Source organism: Populus alba, chromosome 9, assembly GCF_005239225.2.
Source record: "Populus alba chromosome 9, ASM523922v2, whole genome shotgun sequence".
Lineage (NCBI taxonomy): Eukaryota > Viridiplantae > Streptophyta > Magnoliopsida > Malpighiales > Salicaceae > Populus > Populus alba.
This window is the reverse complement of record NC_133292.1, coordinates 7,046,134-7,068,170: the sequence shown is the minus strand read 5'-3', so window position 1 is coordinate 7,068,170 and position 22,037 is coordinate 7,046,134. Positions and strand designations below refer to the sequence as shown.

General features: G+C 35.0%; 3 protein-coding genes and 1 long non-coding RNA gene across 7 annotated transcripts; 1 reads left to right on the top strand and 3 right to left on the bottom strand.

Moving 5' to 3' along the window:
- Window positions 1–3,658: 3,658 nt before the first annotated feature.
- On the bottom strand, window positions 3,659–4,615 carry LOC118027573 (RING-H2 finger protein ATL2). The gene has a single exon (XM_035030954.2). It carries the CDS (start codon window positions 4,443–4,445, stop codon window positions 3,702–3,704), a length of 744 nt encoding a protein of 247 aa, XP_034886845.2. The 5' UTR covers window positions 4,446–4,615; the 3' UTR covers window positions 3,659–3,701.
- Window positions 4,616–5,893: 1,278 nt separating this feature from the next.
- On the bottom strand, window positions 5,894–16,175 carry LOC118027575 (6-phosphofructo-2-kinase/fructose-2,6-bisphosphatase). 4 transcript variants are annotated; one of them, XM_035030955.2, is made up of 23 exons: window positions 15,535–16,171; window positions 15,376–15,439; window positions 14,807–15,099; window positions 13,664–13,861; window positions 13,089–13,298; window positions 12,881–12,976; window positions 12,537–12,635; window positions 12,435–12,464; window positions 11,780–11,833; window positions 11,000–11,053; window positions 10,838–10,915; window positions 10,156–10,253; window positions 10,022–10,079; window positions 9,846–9,920; window positions 9,603–9,650; window positions 9,112–9,209; window positions 8,173–8,248; window positions 7,258–7,320; window positions 7,050–7,141; window positions 6,782–6,850; window positions 6,631–6,694; window positions 6,471–6,536; window positions 5,894–6,254 (listed from the first exon to the last, which is right to left on the bottom strand). In XM_035030955.2, the coding sequence occupies exons 1-23, from the start codon at window positions 15,721–15,723 to the stop codon at window positions 6,177–6,179; spliced, it is 2,250 nt and encodes a 749-aa protein (XP_034886846.1). In that variant the 5' UTR covers window positions 15,724–16,171; the 3' UTR covers window positions 5,894–6,176. The 4 variants fall into 4 exon arrangements, 2 of the variants coding, with proteins under 2 accessions (XP_034886846.1, XP_034886847.1); XM_035030956.2 differs by having other exon boundaries at window positions 10,156–10,247; XR_012170731.1 differs by lacking the exons at window positions 5,894–6,254; window positions 6,471–6,536 and adding an exon at window positions 6,955–6,973 and having other exon boundaries at window positions 6,665–6,694; window positions 15,535–16,174.
- A 1,792-nt stretch (window positions 16,176–17,967) lies between these two features.
- LOC118027576 (uncharacterized) lies at window positions 17,968–18,615 on the top strand. Its single transcript, XR_004683850.2, has 2 exons — window positions 17,968–18,255; window positions 18,351–18,615. It is a non-coding gene; the product is annotated as an uncharacterized lncRNA (long non-coding RNA).
- A 2,090-nt stretch (window positions 18,616–20,705) lies between these two features.
- Window positions 20,706–21,515, bottom strand: LOC118027539 (pyruvate decarboxylase 2). Its single transcript, XM_035030916.1, has 4 exons — window positions 21,426–21,515; window positions 21,224–21,328; window positions 20,894–21,037; window positions 20,706–20,807 (listed from the first exon to the last, which is right to left on the bottom strand). The coding sequence occupies exons 1-4, from the start codon at window positions 21,513–21,515 to the stop codon at window positions 20,706–20,708; spliced, it is 441 nt and encodes a 146-aa protein (XP_034886807.1).
- Window positions 21,516–22,037: the final 522 nt, after the last annotated feature.

The following is a 22,037-nucleotide window of genomic DNA, read 5'->3' as shown; positions in this document are numbered from 1 at the left end:
TTCTGTCTTAGGTTTTTACCTCTCTTCGAAGAAGGTGCCTTAAAGCTTAATGTAGCGTTTTTTAATTTCTGAAATGTGAACTCGTTGGTTGGAGAGTGATAAGCATCCGTCGCACAGCCAGTTTACTTTGGCTCTTTAAAAACATTTTTAAAAAAATAATATTTTTTTTACTTTAAATTAATTTATGGTATTTTTAAATTAATATTAAAAATATTTTTTTTTTAATATATTTTTAAAAAACACTTAAAAAAAAATACCACTGTAATATAATATCAAACGGGTTTAACCAACTTTGATATACAATTAACAAGTACTTATTCATTTCCATCACCTACCCAGTTACCTAACTACCTATTTTAAAGACAAGACTTCAAATCCTATATTCATTATATTTATATTTATGGCCATGAGAAACTAACCCTAGTTTTTTTAAAAGAAAAGAAAAGAAAAGAAAATCAGCGTTACCCTTCATTGTTCTACTCTCAACATCATTCATCAATTCGGTACCAGGACAGCATTGCCGAACAAAAACGAACGATGCTGCATGGAACATAGTCAAACTTAAAACAAAATGTAATCCAACCGCGTGGTTCGATGAATAAAACCAAGCCCAACGTCTTTGAGCCCAATCAAATTAAGATCTGTTCCGAACCGTAGGTTACTTTCACATTCTTGGATTACTCTCATGGCTTTCATTCAGTGAAGGTAAACAAAAGAACAAAAAATTATAAAAAAGTATGAGAAAGGAGAAATGATAGATGGCTTATCATCCATCTAGTTGCTTGATTAATAAAATATATATTTAAAAAATAATATAAATTATATCTTGGGATCTCACTTAACTTAAGTTGTTGGGTTAAAATGTTTTTTGATATAGTATCAAAGTCTTATGACTAAGTGATTATGAGTTCAAATCTTACCATCTCTATTTATTTTATAAAAATCAAGTATAAGGTAATGTGGGCTTGTGCAAGTTTTAAGTCCAAAGGGCTTTCATTTGAGAGGGTATGTTAGAGAATAATATAAATTATATCTTGGGATCTCACCTAACAATTTAAGCTATTGGATTGAGATGATTCTTTGATATATAAAAAACGTTAAAATACGAGGTTCAACAATGGCGATCGTCCCTCTCATTAATTCCATGCTCATTGTGACCTTGACAGGCTGGTATATATAAACTCCTTAATCCTTAGACTATTTTAGATACGATCTATAATCCTATAGACTAATTATATATAAAATCATTCTAACTTCATCAGTTAAAGCTATTCTTTGAGATTTAAAAAAAAAAAAGAACCAAGGCAGTCATTTTAGAAAGTCACTAAGCCTTAGGTTGATAAAAGGAAAAAAAGAAAGAAGGAAAAGCCAGATTTCATCACAAAGCTAAAGCATGGTTGCATGTATCAAGACATTACTTAGAGACAACGTACGTAAATGTCAAGACTCGAGCTACAAGGATATAACAATGAGATAGTGGGACCGATGTTTAATAGTACCTATGTTCTCCAGAATGAACAAACGGCGGCATCAATTAGGACAATCTCCGTGTCTGACCATACTGTCTGAAAGCAATTAGCAAAATAATGTTGACAACTACATTACCTGTTGCCAAATCCACACGATGAGAACTTGGCATGGGCAGCTGGTCATAGCCATCCTCCTAACCCACAACCATCAGGCAAGAACTCCCCTATACATGAGTTATGGCCTCCCGACAATCCCCACCCTCTCACCGGCACTTTAGTTTTGAGCTAAACACAACATGCTTCCATATAGACGACCGAGGCCTCTTTCTCATACTTTTCTTTTGCTCCAGTTTAGTTCCCATCATCCCTGCCTTTTTCTTGTGTGCACAAATGGATTTGTCGTCGCTATCGCGGGCGGTCTCTCAGATACCACCAGTACCCCGGCAACAATGGCACCAATACAACAGTCCACTTCACTAGGGCTCCACCCGGCAACCATAAACGTCATGCCAATTATAACATCTATGACTACAAATGTTGCTAATGATGTTATCGTAGGAACTGAGTGTTCTATATGCCTAAGTCTTTCCGAAGATGAAGGGAAAGTTAAGGTCTTGCCCGTGTGTAATCATGCCTATCATTCTGAGTGTATAGATAAGTGGCCAAGTACTCAGTCAAGTTGCCCCGTCTGCAGAGCCTCTCTTCGACCCAAGTCTAATGAGGATTTACAGAAGACACCCAAGAACAAGAAAGCTGTGACCAACAATTTTTTTGCTGTTTTTGAAGAATATATATATATAAGTCACTTCTAACATTTTTCTGTTACCATGCCCTTTATAATATTTTTTCTCATACCTTGGAAATTAATTTTTATCTTGGTCAGTGATTTTGACTGATAATTTAATCTCCATCTTAATTGTTTTTTCTTTCTATAATTAAAAAATAACTTATTTGTTAGTTCTAGATAAATATATATAAACAAAGTAGTATAAATTTAACCCAGGAGCATACGAATTCATAACTTTCTAAACAATCATTCATTTATAAGTCCTCATTTGGAAAAATACTCGAAGGGTCTTGGCAATGTTCCTTTGTGTGTTTCATTGATTGATTCTGATTTTGCTTAATTCTTTTATAACCTGGATTTCCTTGGTATGCAATAGTAAGCTGATAGCTTCTAATTCATTCAAACGCTGCCCAAAAGTCTGAAATGGAAGGAAAATTAATTACTAATGTGATGAAATTCTCTACACGAGATTGAGAAAAATGATAGTAATTCTCTCTTTTTCTTTCTTACTCTTTCTTTTGTTTTCCTTTTCCTGGGAATATTGCTACAAATTATGACGGTGCACACGTATATTCATTTTCTCTTTGCTTGAACAAAAAGCTGAAGTTCGAAGGAGGCAATCAGAGGCTGTAATCAGTGAAAAGCATACACATATCCTGTTTCATTGACCCTTGGACTCTGAGTTAATTAAATACAAACCAACGAGGAAAACCAAGCAAACACATCTCTCACACGTAGCAATTTGTTCTATGCAAGACTCCAAAACACTTAGCGGAAATATGGAAGACTTTACAAGAGAATTTGTCCTCTCTAACCTCTCCATATAGGTTCACAGTTTAGGTTTTTTTTTAGGGTGCAGTTGAGTTGTTTTTTTATTTAGAAATATATTAAAGTATTATATTTTTTTATTTTTTAAAAATTATTTATGATATTAATATATTAAATAATTTAGAAATACAGAAAAAAAATATTAATTTAAAATAAAAAATAAAAAAATATATATTTTTTTAAATAGAAAACAAATATATAATTAATTTACCACGGAAACACGTCCCGCGTTTTCTTCGACCCATCAAACATATACGGATTTAGCCCAAGCATCAATTATATTTCAGGGATACAGCCACACACAGCTCCAAGACTTGCTACTGCTCAGTCAAGATTCTTTCTCTTGCGATGCCTTGTGTTAATTATGCATATAACTTTTGGATCATAGACTGATACTGTGCACACCAGCTCTATGATCAAAATACTGTTTTCTTCAGCTAACAAGCGTGACCCACTGTTGAACTGATTCAAGAAATGTTTAAGGAATTAAGAGATAATCAAACAGCTCAAGATTGCATGGCCTAATGAGTAATGAGAATTCAGATACTAAAATGATCTATCAACTTACAAAAGATCATCCATACAAGCGCGCTCTCTGTATAAACATAGACAATCTCTCAGGCATCCAATTCAATCACATTAATTGATGGGAAAGCCTTGCTTTCTGATCTATTCCTACTCAGCATTCTCTTCAAAGAAGAACCCAAAGACGAAGAAGTAGATGGTGATTCTGATAAACAATCACAGTTTACAGCAAGATTCCCATTCTCAGAATTTGAAATACCAATAACAATTTCCAATCTAGAGTCCCCAACATCACTCAAGCCCCTATCGTCTGTTGACTCTCTAGCACTCGCCTCCATGGACTTGCCATCACTTGCAATGTCATTGTCATCACCCACAGCAGGAGCTCTACAAACTGGACAATTAGAGTGAGAATTCAACCACATATCAATACACTCAACATGAAAACCATGACCACACCTTGTCAAGCTCCTACCAGCCTCATTTTCCTCAAAAGGACTCAAGCAAATGACACACTCTAAACCTTGTTTACACTCTTCTGCTTTGTAGACAAACAACGGAATTGAAGAAATGACTGATGTATCAAGACCCTTTGAAGTAGAAGTAGAGAAAGTAGTGTCAAAAGTGAAATTATGCAGATGGTGGAATCTTGAAGGAAGTAGAACGTGAGACGCAGTCACAGAACTTGATCTTCTTCTATTGCGAGCTCGTGCCAAGAACCACTTGGCATAGATGTGAAGAAGCAACACAAAGAGGATCACTACAAGAAGGGATATAACTGCAGCAAGCATTATGTTGCTGTCATATGAAGATATGCTATTGATGAGATGATTCATTGGATTGTGCTTTGGTGATTCAATAATAGTTGACGTTGCAGTGCTTTTAGGGGTTTAAAGAGAGTGATGTTTGTAGAAGAGAAAAGTTGAGGATATATATTTACTTACATGAGTACAGAACAATATAGAACGATCCTTTTTGTTGACAATAAGGTACCACCGTAATCTTCCTTTTCTTTCATTACTTGCTACTTCAATGTGCGTTTGTCCGTATAAAAGAAGACTTTAACATGAAAATGAAGTCGTTGATTGAGGATTAGATTACGGTTAATCAGGGCAGCTGGTAGAATTTGACAGCGTGGTCAAAATTAATATAACACAATATATTATTAAAAAAATATTTATTTAAAATAAAAATATCATACTATTCTATATTTAAATACTAAATAAAAAAATTAAAATGTTTTGCAGGGCCGGCCCTGCTTGCCTCCCCTGTTCTGCCCTTGCGGGTAATGTGTCCTCAAACATTCGCATGTATTAGCAAGCAAGAACTCAAGACTATCTGTCTATAGTCTATATGGTGTTCTTTGAAGTAGAAAAGAATCCCTTTTTCCAAGGAGCTAATGAGACTCATGCATAGGAAAGAAGAGAAGAAAAGCCGAAATGGAGGACTCGTGAAGGCGACGGCATAAGAGGGTGGGGTTCTTAGCATGTGGCTATTTTAATTGCTTAAGAGGAAGTTAGGTATCCCAAGAATGAAAAGAGATATATTTGTTGTAGTTCTTGTTTTTAAATATTTTTTATTTAAAAATATATTAAAATATTTATATTTTCATTTTTAACATCAAAATTATTATAAAACATTAAAAATTCAAAGAAAATTTTAACTTCAATGAACATCCAGACATGGTATCTCTGTTAAGCCATCCTTTTCGTGCCTTTTTGGTTGAGTCAATTGGGGCCCTAATTGGTCTTGGGGGTCAAATTTTTGTTCAGGGGTCCCATGTGAATCTAACCAGACAAGATCTTTTGACTCTTATTACGACCACTAGTCCACCGCTGCATCACCACTCCCTGTTGGGGCTCTCTTTTTTTGTTTGCCTGATTTCTGGCGAGGGTTCCATTTTAGCGTTGGGTTTAGGCTCGTGACCTCTGACCTGTCTCGGGGGCAATGTCGTATTACCTGTGACATGCTAAGGTCCTACTCTTAGATAGACTATTGACACCAGATCTAAAAATCAGCAGCTATGCATACTGGCACGTCACTCAATCGATTGCTAGAAGTCCAGCAATGAATTGGGACCAAAACGGCGTCGGCAGAGACGCGGAGAAGCTAGCCAATTGTTGGCGATGGGGAGTGCATGATACATCCTCTCTAGAGCATTGCCATATATGATTGGAGGACAGTAGTTTCACAATAATCCTGGACAGTCTAGGGTGCAAGAAATTTAAAAGGAATCGGATTGTTCTTCATCCATTCGATAATACGCTTAATTGAGACATGGTGATATTTAAAACGTGGTTAACTAGAAAGCGCTCGAGTTTTGTAAGAGATCCAGAATAACATATACAGTGCTGTTCGAAACTTTTTGGATGCATTGAAAGGAAGCTACTTTCAAGTTACAACACCATCGTTGTCCTCAATTTTATCGTTGGAACGATGAAAATTATTCCAGATACAGTTGGTGCGTTCACGCTTGTGTTATGTCTCGTTAACGAATGGAGATTTAATGAATGTGAAGTTGCATTGGAAGTTCGTGTAAAGAGTCACAAAAATCTTCTGTGAGCATTTCAGTCCATGAGCTTGTATCTTTTCTCCTGGACTCCTGTAACTCCCATCTGTATCTCTATTATTGTATGAAGTGGCACCTGAAATTTGAATATAACTACTCTGTTAGAATATGTCAGCAATACAGCTAGAATCCCGCAATGTTTACAAGCATCAGACCAGCCTCTCCTAAGAACTGTGCACCGCTCAATTATGATGTGCCAGGAGGATTAATCAGTCCCTTGCTGCATATTAGACATGTTCGTCCTAAGCTATCATCACAAAAACAAAGCCAGTTCAGAATTATACTGAATTACCTCGATATGTGGAATTTCTTTTAGAGGCCTATCAGCAAAATAAGCATATAACGCTCTCAATACAGCCTGCACAAATAAAGCCATGAAAGCTCTCATAAGCTTTGTCGAACCCAACTCAGCTTACGAGGATATTGAAGAATGTGGATGTTTAATGTATAACCTGGTGAGAGATGACTACAACAGGAGCCCGTTGTCTTTCTAGTTCAATAATTACAGGCTCTAGCCTGCATTGATGTGGAAATAAGTTTTTTAATTTTACAAGCAGGAATATGAAACACTGAAGGTTCTAATTAAAGCCGCTAAATGCAAACCTTTGGATGACATCAAGATAAGATTCTCCACGAGGGTATCGATACCTCAGCTTGTCCTTCCTGCGTGCCCTGCTCAAATGGACATGCATCAGGCCTCAGGGACGCAACTAATAATGTCCAAGCACAGGAAAAATACAAACATGTGTGCACTTTCAAGTAAAGAGAACCCCGACTGATTGTCATAGGAGTTTACTACAAGAAAATAAGTTATTCAGGTAAAAGGTAAAGCAAATGTGAGGGAGAGCGAAGATGAGGAGAAGACACATACTCATATTCCTCAGGCATGTTCTTCTTAATCTCTTCATATGTCATTCCATCACATACTCCAGCATTTATCTCATCAAGGGCACGCCATTGAATCTATCAAAATGGCCAAAATTGTTATTTTTTCTATGAATTTCCATTGTCCATCAGTCAGCCAAAGTAAATCAAGATTCTGAACGGCCAACTAAGGTTCTGCGGGGATTCAAACTGACCTTGGGAAATCCAATGATAGGACTTGCTGTTATAATTGTCCTTTGAAGTGTGCTGGTCCAAATCTAGACCACGGAAAAATCAGAAAAATGGTTGTAAGAATTCATATAGCTCATTCTAAACACACCCAGCTTGACAGAACTTCCAAGAAACAAGATAATAATTATAAGTGAAATCACTGTTCCTATTTCCCAAAGAAAAAAATACAAGAAAAAAGCAGCTAAAATGTGAAGAAACTGTAATGATTTGCAGATAGTCACAACTAGAATGATAAAAACAGTATTAAAAAAAGAAAAATCCAATCTTCAACGTAGTAAAAGCTATTTAAAAACCACTTTTTTTCTTGTGATCTGGAAAAACTTCTTGAGCTGAACTTCCAGGGAACAACATAAATAATTATCAGTGAAATAATTGTTCCTACTTCCCAATGAAACCAAAAAAAAGAAAAAAAAGAAAAAGAAGAGCTAAAATGTGAAGAAACCATTATGAGTTGCAGACAGTCACAACTAGCACCATAAAACAGCAGGCAATTCTGTTAAACTGAACATGGAAATGAGAACTAGAAGTAACATGGTGTTCTCATTGACACAAAACATCAAAGCATTACAAAAAAAAGGCCAGTCTTAAATGTAAATTCTATTAAAAAACCACTTCTATATCTTTATGATTCGGAAAAACTTATTGAGCTTAGGAGTACAATGGCATCACTACAGAAGCTTAAAAACTCTAATTGTGTAACATCTGAATTCTTAAATTTTATAATTATTACAAGACAAAGCAACACTTAACTTCACTACTTAAAGTGAAAGAAAATAGGACAATGTTGCAGAGGCACCTAACATCAAAAAGATTGGTTTTTAAGGATACAAGATTTGGACGATAGAAAAGGCTAATCATTAGGATTGATGAAGGCTTACAGATGCTGCCTTTTCTGATTTCAGTCGTTTCTCGACAAAGTCAGCAAGTTTCTTGGCATAAATTTCTCCAGCATCACTGCAGAAACAAATTATAGTAAATTCCAGTCACCAGAAGGGTAGATCAAATCTCAAAGACGAACCAAAGTATGCAGACAATTAGAATGTCTTGAAAAGAAAGATTAGAAACCGAAGGAATCATGTCAGCATGGAGTGTTAAACCTATATAAAAAAAATACCAGAATTGACAGTATACGTGAAGGGAAAATTGACTAGAGACAGAGAGACTTAATAATTTGGCAATATAATTGACATACATCAAGCTATCTCATTGCTCTTGGACATTGGTGGGACTAGTTCTGGGTTATGACAAATCTCATCCTTGGATTGACTTTGAAATACAACAGTGATTATTAAAGGGAAAAAAAATATCAGCATTGGAATCAAGTTTTAGAGGGCATTCATAAAAAAAAAGTAAGAAAAAGTCTTAAGAATACAACATGCATTTTTAATAGATATTATATGTGGATATATATAGATATCGAGTGATTTGTGTTTGGGCCTCTCAGTTGTTAATCAATTATAATGTTGCTAACAAGAGTACTATGTAGGCCATTCAGCTTCCATGCTCAACAGTTTCACTCCTCTTTTATTCAGTTTCACTCCTCTTTTATTCTTAACAGATTCACATTCAGACACTTTTGGGTAAAAGCAAGATGTTGATCTTCACTGCAATATTGTAAGTAGCAAGAAGCCCGTAGGGATTCTATGAAGGATATTACAAACTTCTCAAAAGGAATATGTTCAAGTCTGCAGAGACATGAAAATACTGTCATCAAAACATTTTAGGTCATCCAAGATTAAAGATAACTAGACAAAAAATAACATTTACAACTTCAAATTCAGATTATACCAGATAATTAATAAATTGTGAACCAATACCTCAATACAGTATCACCACCAATTCTACCTCTAACATTATCTCGACTCTCTCCGTGCCTGGTAAGTAATATTGGGCGTGGTGTAAGGTGTGTATTCACCTGCATCAGATTAAAATTTTTAGGTTTGAGTGAAAAGAATGAGCATCAAATGAACAAGATTGCCACAAAAATGGTCAATCATGGTTCATCACTTTCAGGCATCTTGGTTTCTTTATGTTTATTGAAGTCCCTGTTTGCAACTCAAGTAAACACTATCTTCTTCCTCTGCATAGAAGTGTATATAAAACCTCTCAAACAAACATCCCTCAAGTGCAATTTATTTTCAGCAAACATGGTAGCTAAGATTTGACAGAAATTTGAATACAACTAGTGCCAGCTGTGATGACAAGAGAGTTTCAGAAATTAGAAATTAGAAAGGAGAAGTGGCCAACTAGAACATTTCTATAATATGCTAAGAAATCATTGTACCGAATTGATGGCAGGACAACTTACTAAGAAAAAAACAATTCTCCCAGGAAGGTAGCCACTGATATTGTTAACCTGAATGTACAAACCCAAGTTGTATCATAGAATAATCACATGGAACATAGGGAGTTCAAAGACAACATCCTTCAATATATAAGAATTCATGAAAAAAGTTCAGTTAGCCAAGGTGCCATATAGACCAAAATGGCACTATAAACTTATGCTGCATATAAATGAATTCACAAATCAGTTGGGGGGGGGTGTGCTTACTTGTATCTGTCCACCATGTCCACTGACCATATCAATCATCTTGATATAAGATCCTTCTTCTACTGGTTCATAAACCTAGTAAATAGAAGTAAAAATTTTAAACCTAAAGTTGAAATTGCTCATTGGTAATGACCAAATCTCAAAAAGGAGAAGGTATTGAAAGCACATGAAACCACCTTTTCATAATTAGCTAGCCGACTTTTGAAGTCTTGCAATCCAGCTTCGAAATCTGGCCTGCAAAATGACACCAAGTACTAAGTACCCATGTCTGTTCAGTTAAGAAGCCAGTGACTTCAGATAGTAACCATACTGTTCTGCATAGTCAGGGCTTTGTTGAATTTTAAGACGTATATTTCTTTCAATTATGTGTTCATCATTGCATAGTGTCTCCAAAAAAATAATCTGCAGCTAAAACAGATAACACGTGTCAGAACAGTTCAGGACTCTTCATCATTTCTCTATTGTATCCCACTTTCCAGTCAGATTTTGTCCTCTGGTTACAGGAGTTCTTAAGGGGGACTTTTAGCAGTTTGAAAATCCAAGAAATAAAAGAGAGCAAAAGATCAGAATAAGAAAGTTTTCATTTAAGATAGCAACTGTGCAGCCAAAAGGTGAAGAAAAAATCAAGACACGCTGTTTTTATTTAATTTATTTAGATTAACACCTGATGCAAGAAGATTATGAGGTAGAATATCAATTTATGAACCTAAGCACTGTAAAGCTTCCAAATTTAGTATCTTACTCTTAAGCTTAGAGAATAATCTCAGTAGCCAAATAACTTGCACACTTGGCAATAATATGTGAAATTCAGTTTCTTAAAACACTTTGAGATTTGAAAAGGCAATAAAAATGGCATAGGTAGCCAAAGTGCTTATTGCTTCAAGGCAAAACACATTAAAAGCACACATTCCAAAAGGATATTCTTCAACTAAAAAATCACATTAGTATCTTACTGGTAAATTTTAGGACCTTTTATGCTATGGTTTCAGTACCTTGCACTTCCCTTCAGCCATTTTCATCAGCATGTTCCTTCTTTTCCTGGTACTGTTTGTGGCATCAAATATTCCTACCTACAAAGAAATTGAAACAGACAAATCTAAAGGATTAGGAAAGATACACAGAAATGTCATCATATCTGACATATGATAATGTACCTGGCCACCTTCTTGCATCCAGGCAATCATATCATCCATTGCCAATGCTGCTACCTAGTAGCACGTGATACATTAAAACTATTTGCAAAGGAGAAAGTTAATGTGTTACCATTCCCAATCGTGTAAGAAATAATAGTTCAGAAGTAACAGCATACTTTGACACAGTAGTATTTCTGGGAGGCTTTACTACTAATTGCTATTTGGGTTACTGTATTCATCCAGGATTGTATCTGGGCATGGGCCAAATTACTGAACCAGCAAAAAGATCAGTTCCTGCAACATGCTTAGTTCCACTCTTTATTCTCACTGTTCAGTATTTGCTTTCCTTTTATTGACTACTTTCTTTTCACTTTATTAGTGACCATTACCCTACAAATTTTCAAGAGTCGAAAATCTAAATGAAATAGATCTTGAGATCTCAGTAACTCAAGGATACTTCAAATAAGGAATAATACCTGTAATAAAGCAATTTGATTCATATATCCAATAACAATTGCAAGGAACTTGTACAATTTTAAGAAATTAATGTCTTACAATTTACAGCCTTTAGAAATCAATAAATCTTCCATCACTATATCCTAAGGAGAACGTGAGCAGCAACACATATTAAACCAAAGATTGAACTAGTCCAACCAAATAATTTATTCGCTCACTCATAGAGAGAGTGTCATAATAAGTTCAATCAGTCCAGCATAATGCAATAAACACAAAACCATCATAGGATGAGAGAAACAATGTTTTTTGTGGTCTATGAAAGACCACTTATTTAACGGAAATTACCTCATTTCGTGCCTCCATTCCTTCAGGGTTGTCAGCTCGGAAAAAATCAGCAGACTGCATCCACACAAATCATCAAGAAATGTCCAAAAAAGAAGAAAATGACTGCAGTATTTCGATTCCAGAGCATAACATGAGTGCAATACATAGTACAAGTATAGAATTAAAACCACATCTGGATCAATCTCTATTCCAAATGCATATCTCAAATGACAAACGAATTTTGCGGATAAGAGAATAGTATAATACAGCGGATTTGAATGCCAAGCACATCGTGAAACCGCATTAAAGTTTTAGTTTTTAATAGCATTAATTACTAAAAAGTTGGAATTCAATCATTAATAATTATTGGAATTCAGTTGCGTAATTGACATGGGACAAAATATTACAAAACTGTAGCAAATATAGCTGTAGGAGGTACCGCACTGATATTCCATGGACAAGACTTGAGATAATTTTTCAATTAAAAGGGAGAGAAATGCAAAGAAGATAACCAGTATATGTCTATGAACTGTACAGCACTAATCATCATTCCATTGGAACAAACAATGCAGAACAAATTTCTTCATCAATAAAAAAAAACAATAGTCATTCAACCACTAATATAACTAATGAAAGTTCTAAGAACATAATCAACTGTAAAAGGCTTTAAGCATACCTGATTAGCTCCATGCTTAAGGCGCCGATACTGTTACAGACAAAGGTAAACATTACACTTCAACTTTTCACATGTAATAGGCCTCAAGAATGCATGACTAACCTTTCCAACATTGAAGTGCTTGGTATCATGACCCAACCAACGAAGATATCTAGTAAGTTTAGCCGCAGTAAAAGTTTTGCCTCGGGCAGGTAAACCAACCTACAGTGCAAGCACTTGTTAGAATTTTTAATTATCAACAAAACTCGTGCATTTATTATTGAACTATGAAAATGGAACATATACAATACAAGCACTCAGTTAAATCCAGCATGCAACTCTCAAGTTATCTGTAGAAGTTGATACCAAATCTAATCTCGAAAACTTTTCACTTAAATTGAGAGTGAAATTAGAAGGATAATAAATATTATCACCAGTTCTGATCAATAAATTATGCAGGAGAATACCAGAACAATTGCCAAATGCCTATCCTCCTTTGGTCCAAGCATCTGATCAGCCACAGCTGCAGCAGCAACAGCTCCAGCAGCTGCTGGCATTGAATTCTGACAATGCAGGGAACACAGAATAAAACCGTGACATTAAACCACACCACTACATACAAAAAATAATTAAGCTCGCACGATTTTCCTACTGTGAGAAATATTTGTTACAAACCTTGGTTTCAGTGTCCAGTTTGAGATCAAAAGAAAATCCACTCGAACTAGATGATTTAACTACCCTAGGAGATCCAACACCTCTATCCACAAAGAGCCCCCTGTGACCATCTTGCTTTTCCAAAGAGGAAAATGTCCCCACTGATTTTGATTCAACCATGCCGGAACCAGAATATACCTTGGATGGATCTGGGATAACAACCTCCATCTCCTATTTGAACATTTGCAAAATGCATTAGAACTAGAATACTATATTAACAGGGAGAAAACAAGGTATACGGCAGCCACCCATGCATATGAAAATGTCTCATCTTAAAAATTAGCATCAAACTTCTCCTTGACCAACTGGAATTAACCTAACTATTCTAAGAATTGCACCCATTAAAATTTGAAGTCCAGGCCCAACAAAGCTGATATGATCCAATTGCCCTCTATATTGGAGGGACTTTAAAATTTATGAGCAGCAAACATTACAACGTTGAAAAGAATATCTGTGTATTGAAGTAGACTTAGATATTTCTAGGCCTGTGATGGAAATTAATCTGTATATCTGCAAAATAGGTTACCAAGATGAACCTTTATAGTTGTAGGTTGATCAGCAGAAACACCACTATCCTTGAAGGAATATGAAGCATTGCCTGGGCAATCAACATTGGAAAACCTTGGATTCTCTGTATTGTTAGCTGCATACACGAAAGCCGAGTTTGCAGAAGTTGATGGAGCTGGGACAACATAATGTTCAAGATCAAGCTCCAATCTAGCTGGAGAGCCATTCTGTAAAATAAATAAATTGAAGGACAGTTTCTTTAGTGTGCACAAGTTAATAGGTTAAACAGTATAATGAAACTAACAATTCACCCGGTGAAAAATGATGGAAATCAACTGCAGCACAGAAGGCCACAATTGCAAATGAGTTTAAGAAAGGTCTCAATCTGACTTGGAAGAGTTTTTTGTTTTTGTTATGCTTTTGCTTTGCTTATAACAGCATCATGGAGGGGGGGGGGACAAAAGAAACGATAATGCAACTAGTTAGAGAAATTTGAACTGGAGGACAACAATAACAAATTACCACAGCAAGCTCCAATACCAAGCTAAGCATCCAACTTGAAAGTTTAAGATAGTTGGTGGAGCAGCCCATATAGTAATTAAGGTCATAGCAAAGTTAATACTTAAAATCAATATGTGGTTAATCAATGGCCACCCTCTCACATGTAAGTAAACGAATAAGAAAACGCAATTGATGAAAATGATAACAAATGGACTGAGCCCAAAAACTGGGCATATCCCATTGGTAGCCAATACTAGCAATCAAACAACAGAAATACCAAATTCTAATCAACTGTGGTTTCACGAGAACAATAGTGAATAGGCTACCATCCAAAAACAGCATAGTTGAGGAAACAACAACAAATGATGATATACATTAGAGCATCACATCTAAGACTTTAGCTCACAGGTCGAGGAGCCAATTAAGTATATAGTTTACCGGTCTTTAATTAGCTATAAATTCATGATAACTCAAATGTTTGCAGCTCGGGAATCATTAGGCAGGTATAGATAATAGAGTATAAAGAAACATAGAACTAACTAAAACCACCTCTTCTCACTCTTGGTCCCTGTAGAAATGAAATCTCATAGAAAAGGAAACAACATGTCATTATGCAACATATAACAACAGCAAATGAAAATGCAAAAAACATTTGCGAGCTGAAAATGCACCTCAATTCCTGCCATTGGTACAGAATTGATGCTGACATCAGGAATTCCACGAACAGTTGAAGGCTGGAGATTCTCCTGATAAACTCTCCAACTGGCCGCAAGATCAAAAGGTGAAACTCTATCAGCTTTAATAAACACCCTAAACTCCACAGTCACATCGCCATTCTTGAATAGTGCCAGCCTCGATTCCCCTTGCAATGTTCCCCCGGTAAGAAGGCGGTTTGGACCCTCCTCCACCACACAAGGGCTGTTACTGTACTTTGGCTTCAACAGGAACTTGAAACCCAAAGTTTCTAATATCCAACAAGCAATAAAACATTTTATTTTATTTAAAAAAAAAATCCAATCAAAAAGAAAAATTTAGAAAATCATTACTAAAATAAATAACCATGCCTTATGTTTACTGTTTGATTGGAATTTGAAAATAAATTTCCGAGTTCTAGTAAGAAAAACGGAGGCAAATTATGCATTAAAAATGAATGAAGTAAAAACTCCATTTCTGTTCTCTAAATTTCTCTGCAACGAAACAAAAGAGTTGCAGAAACGTACAAATAAACTGAATTAGTTACCGTGATTAGATGGAACGACAAAGCTTAATTCCCACATTGAAGCCGATTCAGGTTCCATGGAAAGCTAAATTACAAACACAAACACAAGCAAATGAGAGGTTTGAAAGTTGGAAACTAATTGCAACTGAATTTTTTTTAATAGCTAATTAGCATAATTACAGCTTTAGAAGAATCCCAGGAGCCAACAAGAGGCACGGAACCGTAGACATGAGGGACGAGTTCGGCTTTAAGTCTATAATTCTCCATTTTAAGAGAAACATAAAGTTGACCTCCTGCGTGGTCTGGATTTTCTTCTCCTTCATTTCCGTGCGAGCTGCCGTCTGCGTCCTTCGACAAACCAGTGCCCATAGCTAGCTACTCTCTCGACTGTTGATTTTTGAGTGACAGAGAGAAAGAGATGCTATTTATATTGTATGCCAAGCAAGTTGTCGTTGTTATTTGGTGTGTTAGTGGATTTTCTTTGGATAAGAGAGAATAAAGAGAGAGGGGGTCTAGAGATTTGGCTGGGTTTTGAGCCGTTGGATTTGTTTTTCGACTGTAACGGTAAGGGACGAGAGCGAGAGAGAGTCGGTGCTCTGTTCTTCGATTAATTATGTGGCTGGCCGATGGTGAGACTGGATGACGCTTTGGGCCAACAACTTGCAGTTCACAGGCGGGCAGTGTTTTTTTCCTCTTTTTACTCACTCCCAGAATCTTAGGGGCTGTTCGGCTTAAGGCCAGTTGCAGGTGCAACCGGCTCTCAGAGGGGGAGTGCCTGTTAGGTGAAGTTAGGTTTTTTGTTTTTTAGCTGCGAAGTCAAATCCAAACATGCTTGGACAGCCCGGACGGGGAGTGCCTCTATTCATATATTTTTAAGAAAATATATGAATACATTTAATTGTATAATTTTTTTTTACTTGAAATATATAAAAATATTATTTATATTTAATGAAATAAATTTAAAAAATATGGATTGAAACTATAAAAAATTTATAATGCTAATTAAATACCTATGAAAATATAATATTTTTTCTAAAAGAAAACTATAGTTGAGCACACAAATATTTAACCCTGATTTTTTTTTTAATTTATGTGTTTTTGTTTTTTATCTTGTAGGTTATTTTTTCTTATCAATAATTTTTTTTATATAAATAAATCATGAAAATAAATTTTATTTATATCATATATAAAAGACAAAAAAATAAAAGTAAATTATAACAATCTATTTAAAACATTATAAAAAAAATACTAGATAATTAAAAGAATAAATAATATTTGAAAAAACAAACTAAAAAGTTAAAGAAAAAAACTGAGAGGGTATTAATTTAAATTTAAATAAAAAATAAATAAACCAATAAACTTAGATAGGATTGTTAATGTTCTTTAAAAGCTAAAATAAAAGGCAAATATTTCTTCTAAAAGCCAAAAAAAACATATGACCACGCAAATATTTAAGCATGACTTGTTTTTTTTTTTTTTTAATCTATGCGTTTTTAATTTTTTTATCTTAGACATTATTATTTCTTATTAAGAACAATTATTAGAATTCAAGCCCTTTTTTTAAGAGAGTTAGAACAATCAAACATGACCCCAATTTACACTGAATCCGTTTCCCAAACCCGATTCCTTTTACCCAAAGTCCCAAACCATATAGAATTTATGTATGTGTAAATTGAATGTTTAGGAATACGGTGGAAACATGTTTTTTAAAATATTTATTTGTAAAAAAATAATTTTTATATATTTTAAATTATTTTCATGTAATAATCTTAAAAATAATTTTAAAAAATAAAAAAATATATCATTTTAATATATTTTAATATAAATTTTTTTTAAAAAAATAATTACAACCATATTTTTTTTAAGAGGACTCCAAAAAAAGAAGACTGAGAAGTGCCATGCCCCTTCGTATATTCACAATTTGCGCTTTTTGTGGGCCTTGAAGAATCAAAGGGTTTCTCACCTGCTCCATTTATCTAATCTCTCATCTGTAGCAAGACTAAATCATAAAAAGTCTTCAAAGGCTGTTTAGTTAAAACTTAAAAGTCCTTTTTTCAGACAAAAAGTCAAATCTATGTTTGGTAGTGAAAAAATATAACGTAGGATTGTGAGTCTCATACCGAAGAACCCAGAAGCTGTTCCATTTTGAATGGCTCTTGTAACCAAATGTTTTTTTTAGTCCACCATGACATCTAAAGTCATATTCCAGTTTAAACTTCCTTCTTTTTTCTTTTTTTTTTAGTTTTTTTGCCCTAAGATTACTCTCCTAAAAAAGTGCACACATGTCATACAAGTTTAATAAATTATAAATCATTTGATATAAATAACATAAATTTTAATAAATACTTTTTGTGTACTATAATATTTATTAATCTTTCACTTTATATCTTAAAAACAAAATAATATAGTTTAACCGAACATTGTTATCTTGTTGCTAATCTTTTATCAAATAATATTTTTATTTTATGTTTCAATATTGAATTTTTTAATTTCAGAATTTATAAAATTCAGGACTTATAAAATTAATTACAATGCACATAATTGAAATAAATATCTGTGTTAATAAAAAAAATACAACATTAAATGCAATACAACATAATAACCACAGAACAACATAACAACAAGAAGCAGACACGTGTTACCCCAATTTGAGGGGAGCCAAAAATCTCTATCTTGCTGTGAGAATTAGAACAGCCAAGCAATGCCTCCATTTTTTTACACTGGATCCGTTTTTCAGACCCGGTTACTTTGACCCAAACAAAATAGAGTTAAGGTTAGTGTTTAAAAACTCCGAGAAGCGGCGATCCCCTTCGCGTATTTACAATTTGCAGTTGTCTATTCTAGACCTTGAAGAAGAAAAAGGGTTTTTCACTCGCGCCATCTGGTACAATGAGAGCCAAGGTAATCTAATCTCTGCTTTCTAGCAAACCTAAATCATAAAAAGCTGTTTAATTAGAAGACTTGAGAGTCATTAATTGGTATATCTGTTTTTGCAGTGGAAGAAGAAGCGAATGAGGAGGTTGAAGAGAAAACGCCGAAAAATGAGGCAAAGATCCAAGTAGTTGCAGTTTTAGCTCAACCTTACAAAACCCTTAATTAATCTTCGCTGTTATTTCCTTTCTGAACCATGGAGTATATGTTTTTAATCACTTGATGTGCGGAAATTAGCGGGTTTTTTTAATTATTACTATTGGGAATGCTACTTTAAAAAAAAAAAAAAAAAATGTGGCGTGAATGCAATTGTTATGCAATCCCTGATAAGTCTCTTGTCCTGCTTTGATTCTAAAATTCTATTCCTAAGTCGCCAATTGTTGCAAAGTTCTGTTGTTTGTTCCTTAACTTACTGAGTTTTAAAATTTACTGCAATCCGAGATGTCTAGTTGATAGGTGATTTTCAGTTACGTTGTGTCCAGCACAGCAGAACAGTAATGTTTCTTTTGTTATGGTGATAAACATTGTCAATACTCAAAGCATTTTGCGCTTTGAATGGGGTTTAGAATGGATTCGGGTGTTGGTGCTAGGACCTCAATGAATAAGATAAATAGAATGCAAGAACATTATGTTGTTTTGCAATTTCAATCTTTTATTTATTGGTGACTGTGGGAGTAAGTTGTGTGTTAGAGCCTAGTTATGTTAGGATTTAGGAATTGAGAAGCATGTTCGACAGATAAATTAACGGGAAGTCAAATTGCCTTTCAGGTCTTTATAAGATCGGGTGTCTGTCACTAGTAATTCCTTCCCCTTTTGATTTTAGAGAAATTGGGATTTGTTAGGCTAGCCTTTTTTTCAATTTGCAGTGCAGGTGAGGCGACTTCTTTGGTTTGCCGGCATGCTTTATAAGTTCTCCCTAGGAAGTTATGTTAGGTGCCCCTTTAAATGTTCAGGTCAAGTTTAACTCTTTCTTCTTTTATTTTACTATCAATCATTGATTGTCCATGAACCTCATTTACCCTTGAAATCGTGGTAGAATCCCATTTTCTTGCTGTAGTGTACATTGTCAGGTCTCATCGACATCTACCTGAGTTATAACATCACTTCTAACTGCCCACGTGTGGAACTTTCTTTTTCATTCTCCATTTAACATGTGCAAGCCCCAGAGTAGGATGTTGGAACTATCAGGCAAAAGATTTGCTTTAGGTTTTATTCTTAAAGTAGTTTAGCAGGCCTCTGTTGTCATCATGATACTGTATGTCTAGGTGATCAATTCTATATGCTTTGATTATTCTAGTAATACATGGAGTTAAACGTAACGAATAACTCAGATGGTGAAGTTATGTCCAGAGGTAGTTGAGGAGGGTGTTGGAATATCATTATTATGGTGGAGACCGGATAACATACCAGGTCTGGGAGGATACTTGAAATCTTTGAGAAAATGGATTCTTGAGTATCGGAAAGGAACACTTCAACTAAAGATGCGGTCACTAGGATGTAGAGAACTTGAAATTTGTACAATTCTCACTTCTTGTCTCGACATTAAAAGAAAAGGTAACCTGACTAGGAGATTCAGCAGGGAAACATAACTCGTGTTATTAAAAGAAAAGGTAACCTGACTAGGAGATTCAGCAGGGAAACATAACTCGTGTTATTGCTTTGCTTTTCTTTGAGTTAGCTCAACTTTTTTAGAGGCCGAGGGCCATCTTCAGTTCCGAAATCCAATTCCCTACAGCCAAGGGAACTTCGTGTCTTTTTTTACTTCATCACAGGAGCTTGATAGGCTTTTCATTTGTGAGCAATATCAATGCTCGAATACCAAATTAGGAGGTTTTGTGCTCAGCATTAATCTATTCATCTGTTGTGCTGGTGCTTTGAGTTATTGTTCAAAAAGGTTTCCACGACGATTAGCAGTTTTAGGTCGGACGTTGCCTTGCAAGCAGTAGTTTCGTAGTTTTTATAATCACAGGCCAATTAGAAGGTAAATTATCGTCTTCCAAGTCAACGGGTGGCTAGGCAAGACAAACGAGAAACATCCACTAGTTTACTTCATAATTGGAAAAAAAAAAAAAAACCACTTCATACGACCACTACGAATTGGAGATTTTAACTATTGATCGCGCAGAACAATCATGAAACATAGGCAGGATGTATTGACATTGCTTTATCATAAAACAGAGGTTTGATCTTATTTCTCCGGTCTTTTTATTTCACTCATATCGCGTCCTGAACTATTGATATGAAACATAAATCTCATATAAACTCAGGAACTGAATCCCATTGAATTTTATTTCTTGATATAAATGAGCAGCCTTGCTAATTGAAACGTTTAAGATTCTGCAACAGGCTTTTTATTCTAGTTTCAAGTTTGTAGAGGCCGTTTACTGAGGATTTGGTGGGCGCCGGGCGGCCATTGGCTGCTAGACCCTTACACCCCATTCTAGTAGCTCTTTGCTGGCATCAATCACCTCAATGAAGTAAAGACAATTTCTCGTCTCTTCTGTTGCTGTTTCAATAAGCTCCTCCTCACAATTTGAACTAACACTGACTTCCAATTCTCAGTTTCACTGAAGTAGCCCATTCTGCAATTAGGAGTTCAAACCCTGACCTTTTTTGTCCAGCAATTGTCATCCCCATTGTGGATTGCATCAACTAAACCCGAGTAGTTCCAGTTCTTGATACGATTGTACGGCCCATCATGGATTTCAACTTCTATGGTGTATCCACCATTGTTTATAACGAAGATGGTACTCTTTTGTCAACACCGCAGCAAAGTCGACACAGCTTGTGCTGTCATCTGCAAATCGGATCGCTATCAGCTGTACGGCCAGTAACCTTATAAAGTAATTCTTCAAAGGGATTACATTTATAGATAGGACAATATACATTTGCGTGCCAGTTACTGATGGATTGAATGAGAACAGTATTAAGTGCTCACCTGAAAGCTCCCATCAACAATGCAAGCAATCACCCGCTTATATGGCAGGGACCGTGCATAGCCAGGTGTTGCACCTACAGACCACCCTATTGAACCATGTTGAATCTGAAATTCATACCCACAACACCAAGTTTTATTCCTTTTTTATGTCTCAGAAAAGTCGAAACTAAGATAAATGACGTTAGGCCTTTTGATCCTATACAGTACACACGTCCTTCTGGTAACTTGAGTCTCTGGCAATGAAACCAGGAGTCTCCTGTCTCAGCAACCACAGCTGTGCTCCCTGAGACATTTTCTGTATGTGTTGAAAAATCATCTTTTTTTCTGCCAGGAAAAAATATTTTATATAAAATCATAAAATCTCAAACACATAAAAAATAAATTGAAAAATCACGCCTATAAAAAAAAAACACAAATTGAATCAAGTACGTTTCATCAATAAATCAATAATTTTATCCTCCATTGATGAAGTTAGAAAATAAACTTTTTTTTTAAATAAAGTAAAACATTTTTTAAAAAAACCACTTTCAATATGATAAATAAATAAATGAGTAGATCAAATCATTAACAATTATAAAATATAATAATAAATGCAGCATTTATTAATAAAAAAAACAAACAACATTGTTTATTTTTTTATTAAAAAATTAAAAATTAAGGGAAAAAAAAGAATTTTGATACATCAAACTGTTATACCTAGTCACACTACATGTGTGTCACGCTTTCAATGTGACACGTCATTAGCTTTAACTGGTCTCTTAGATTAAAGAGATCAGACATTAATATAATATATAGTAGATGGATTCCGTTAATT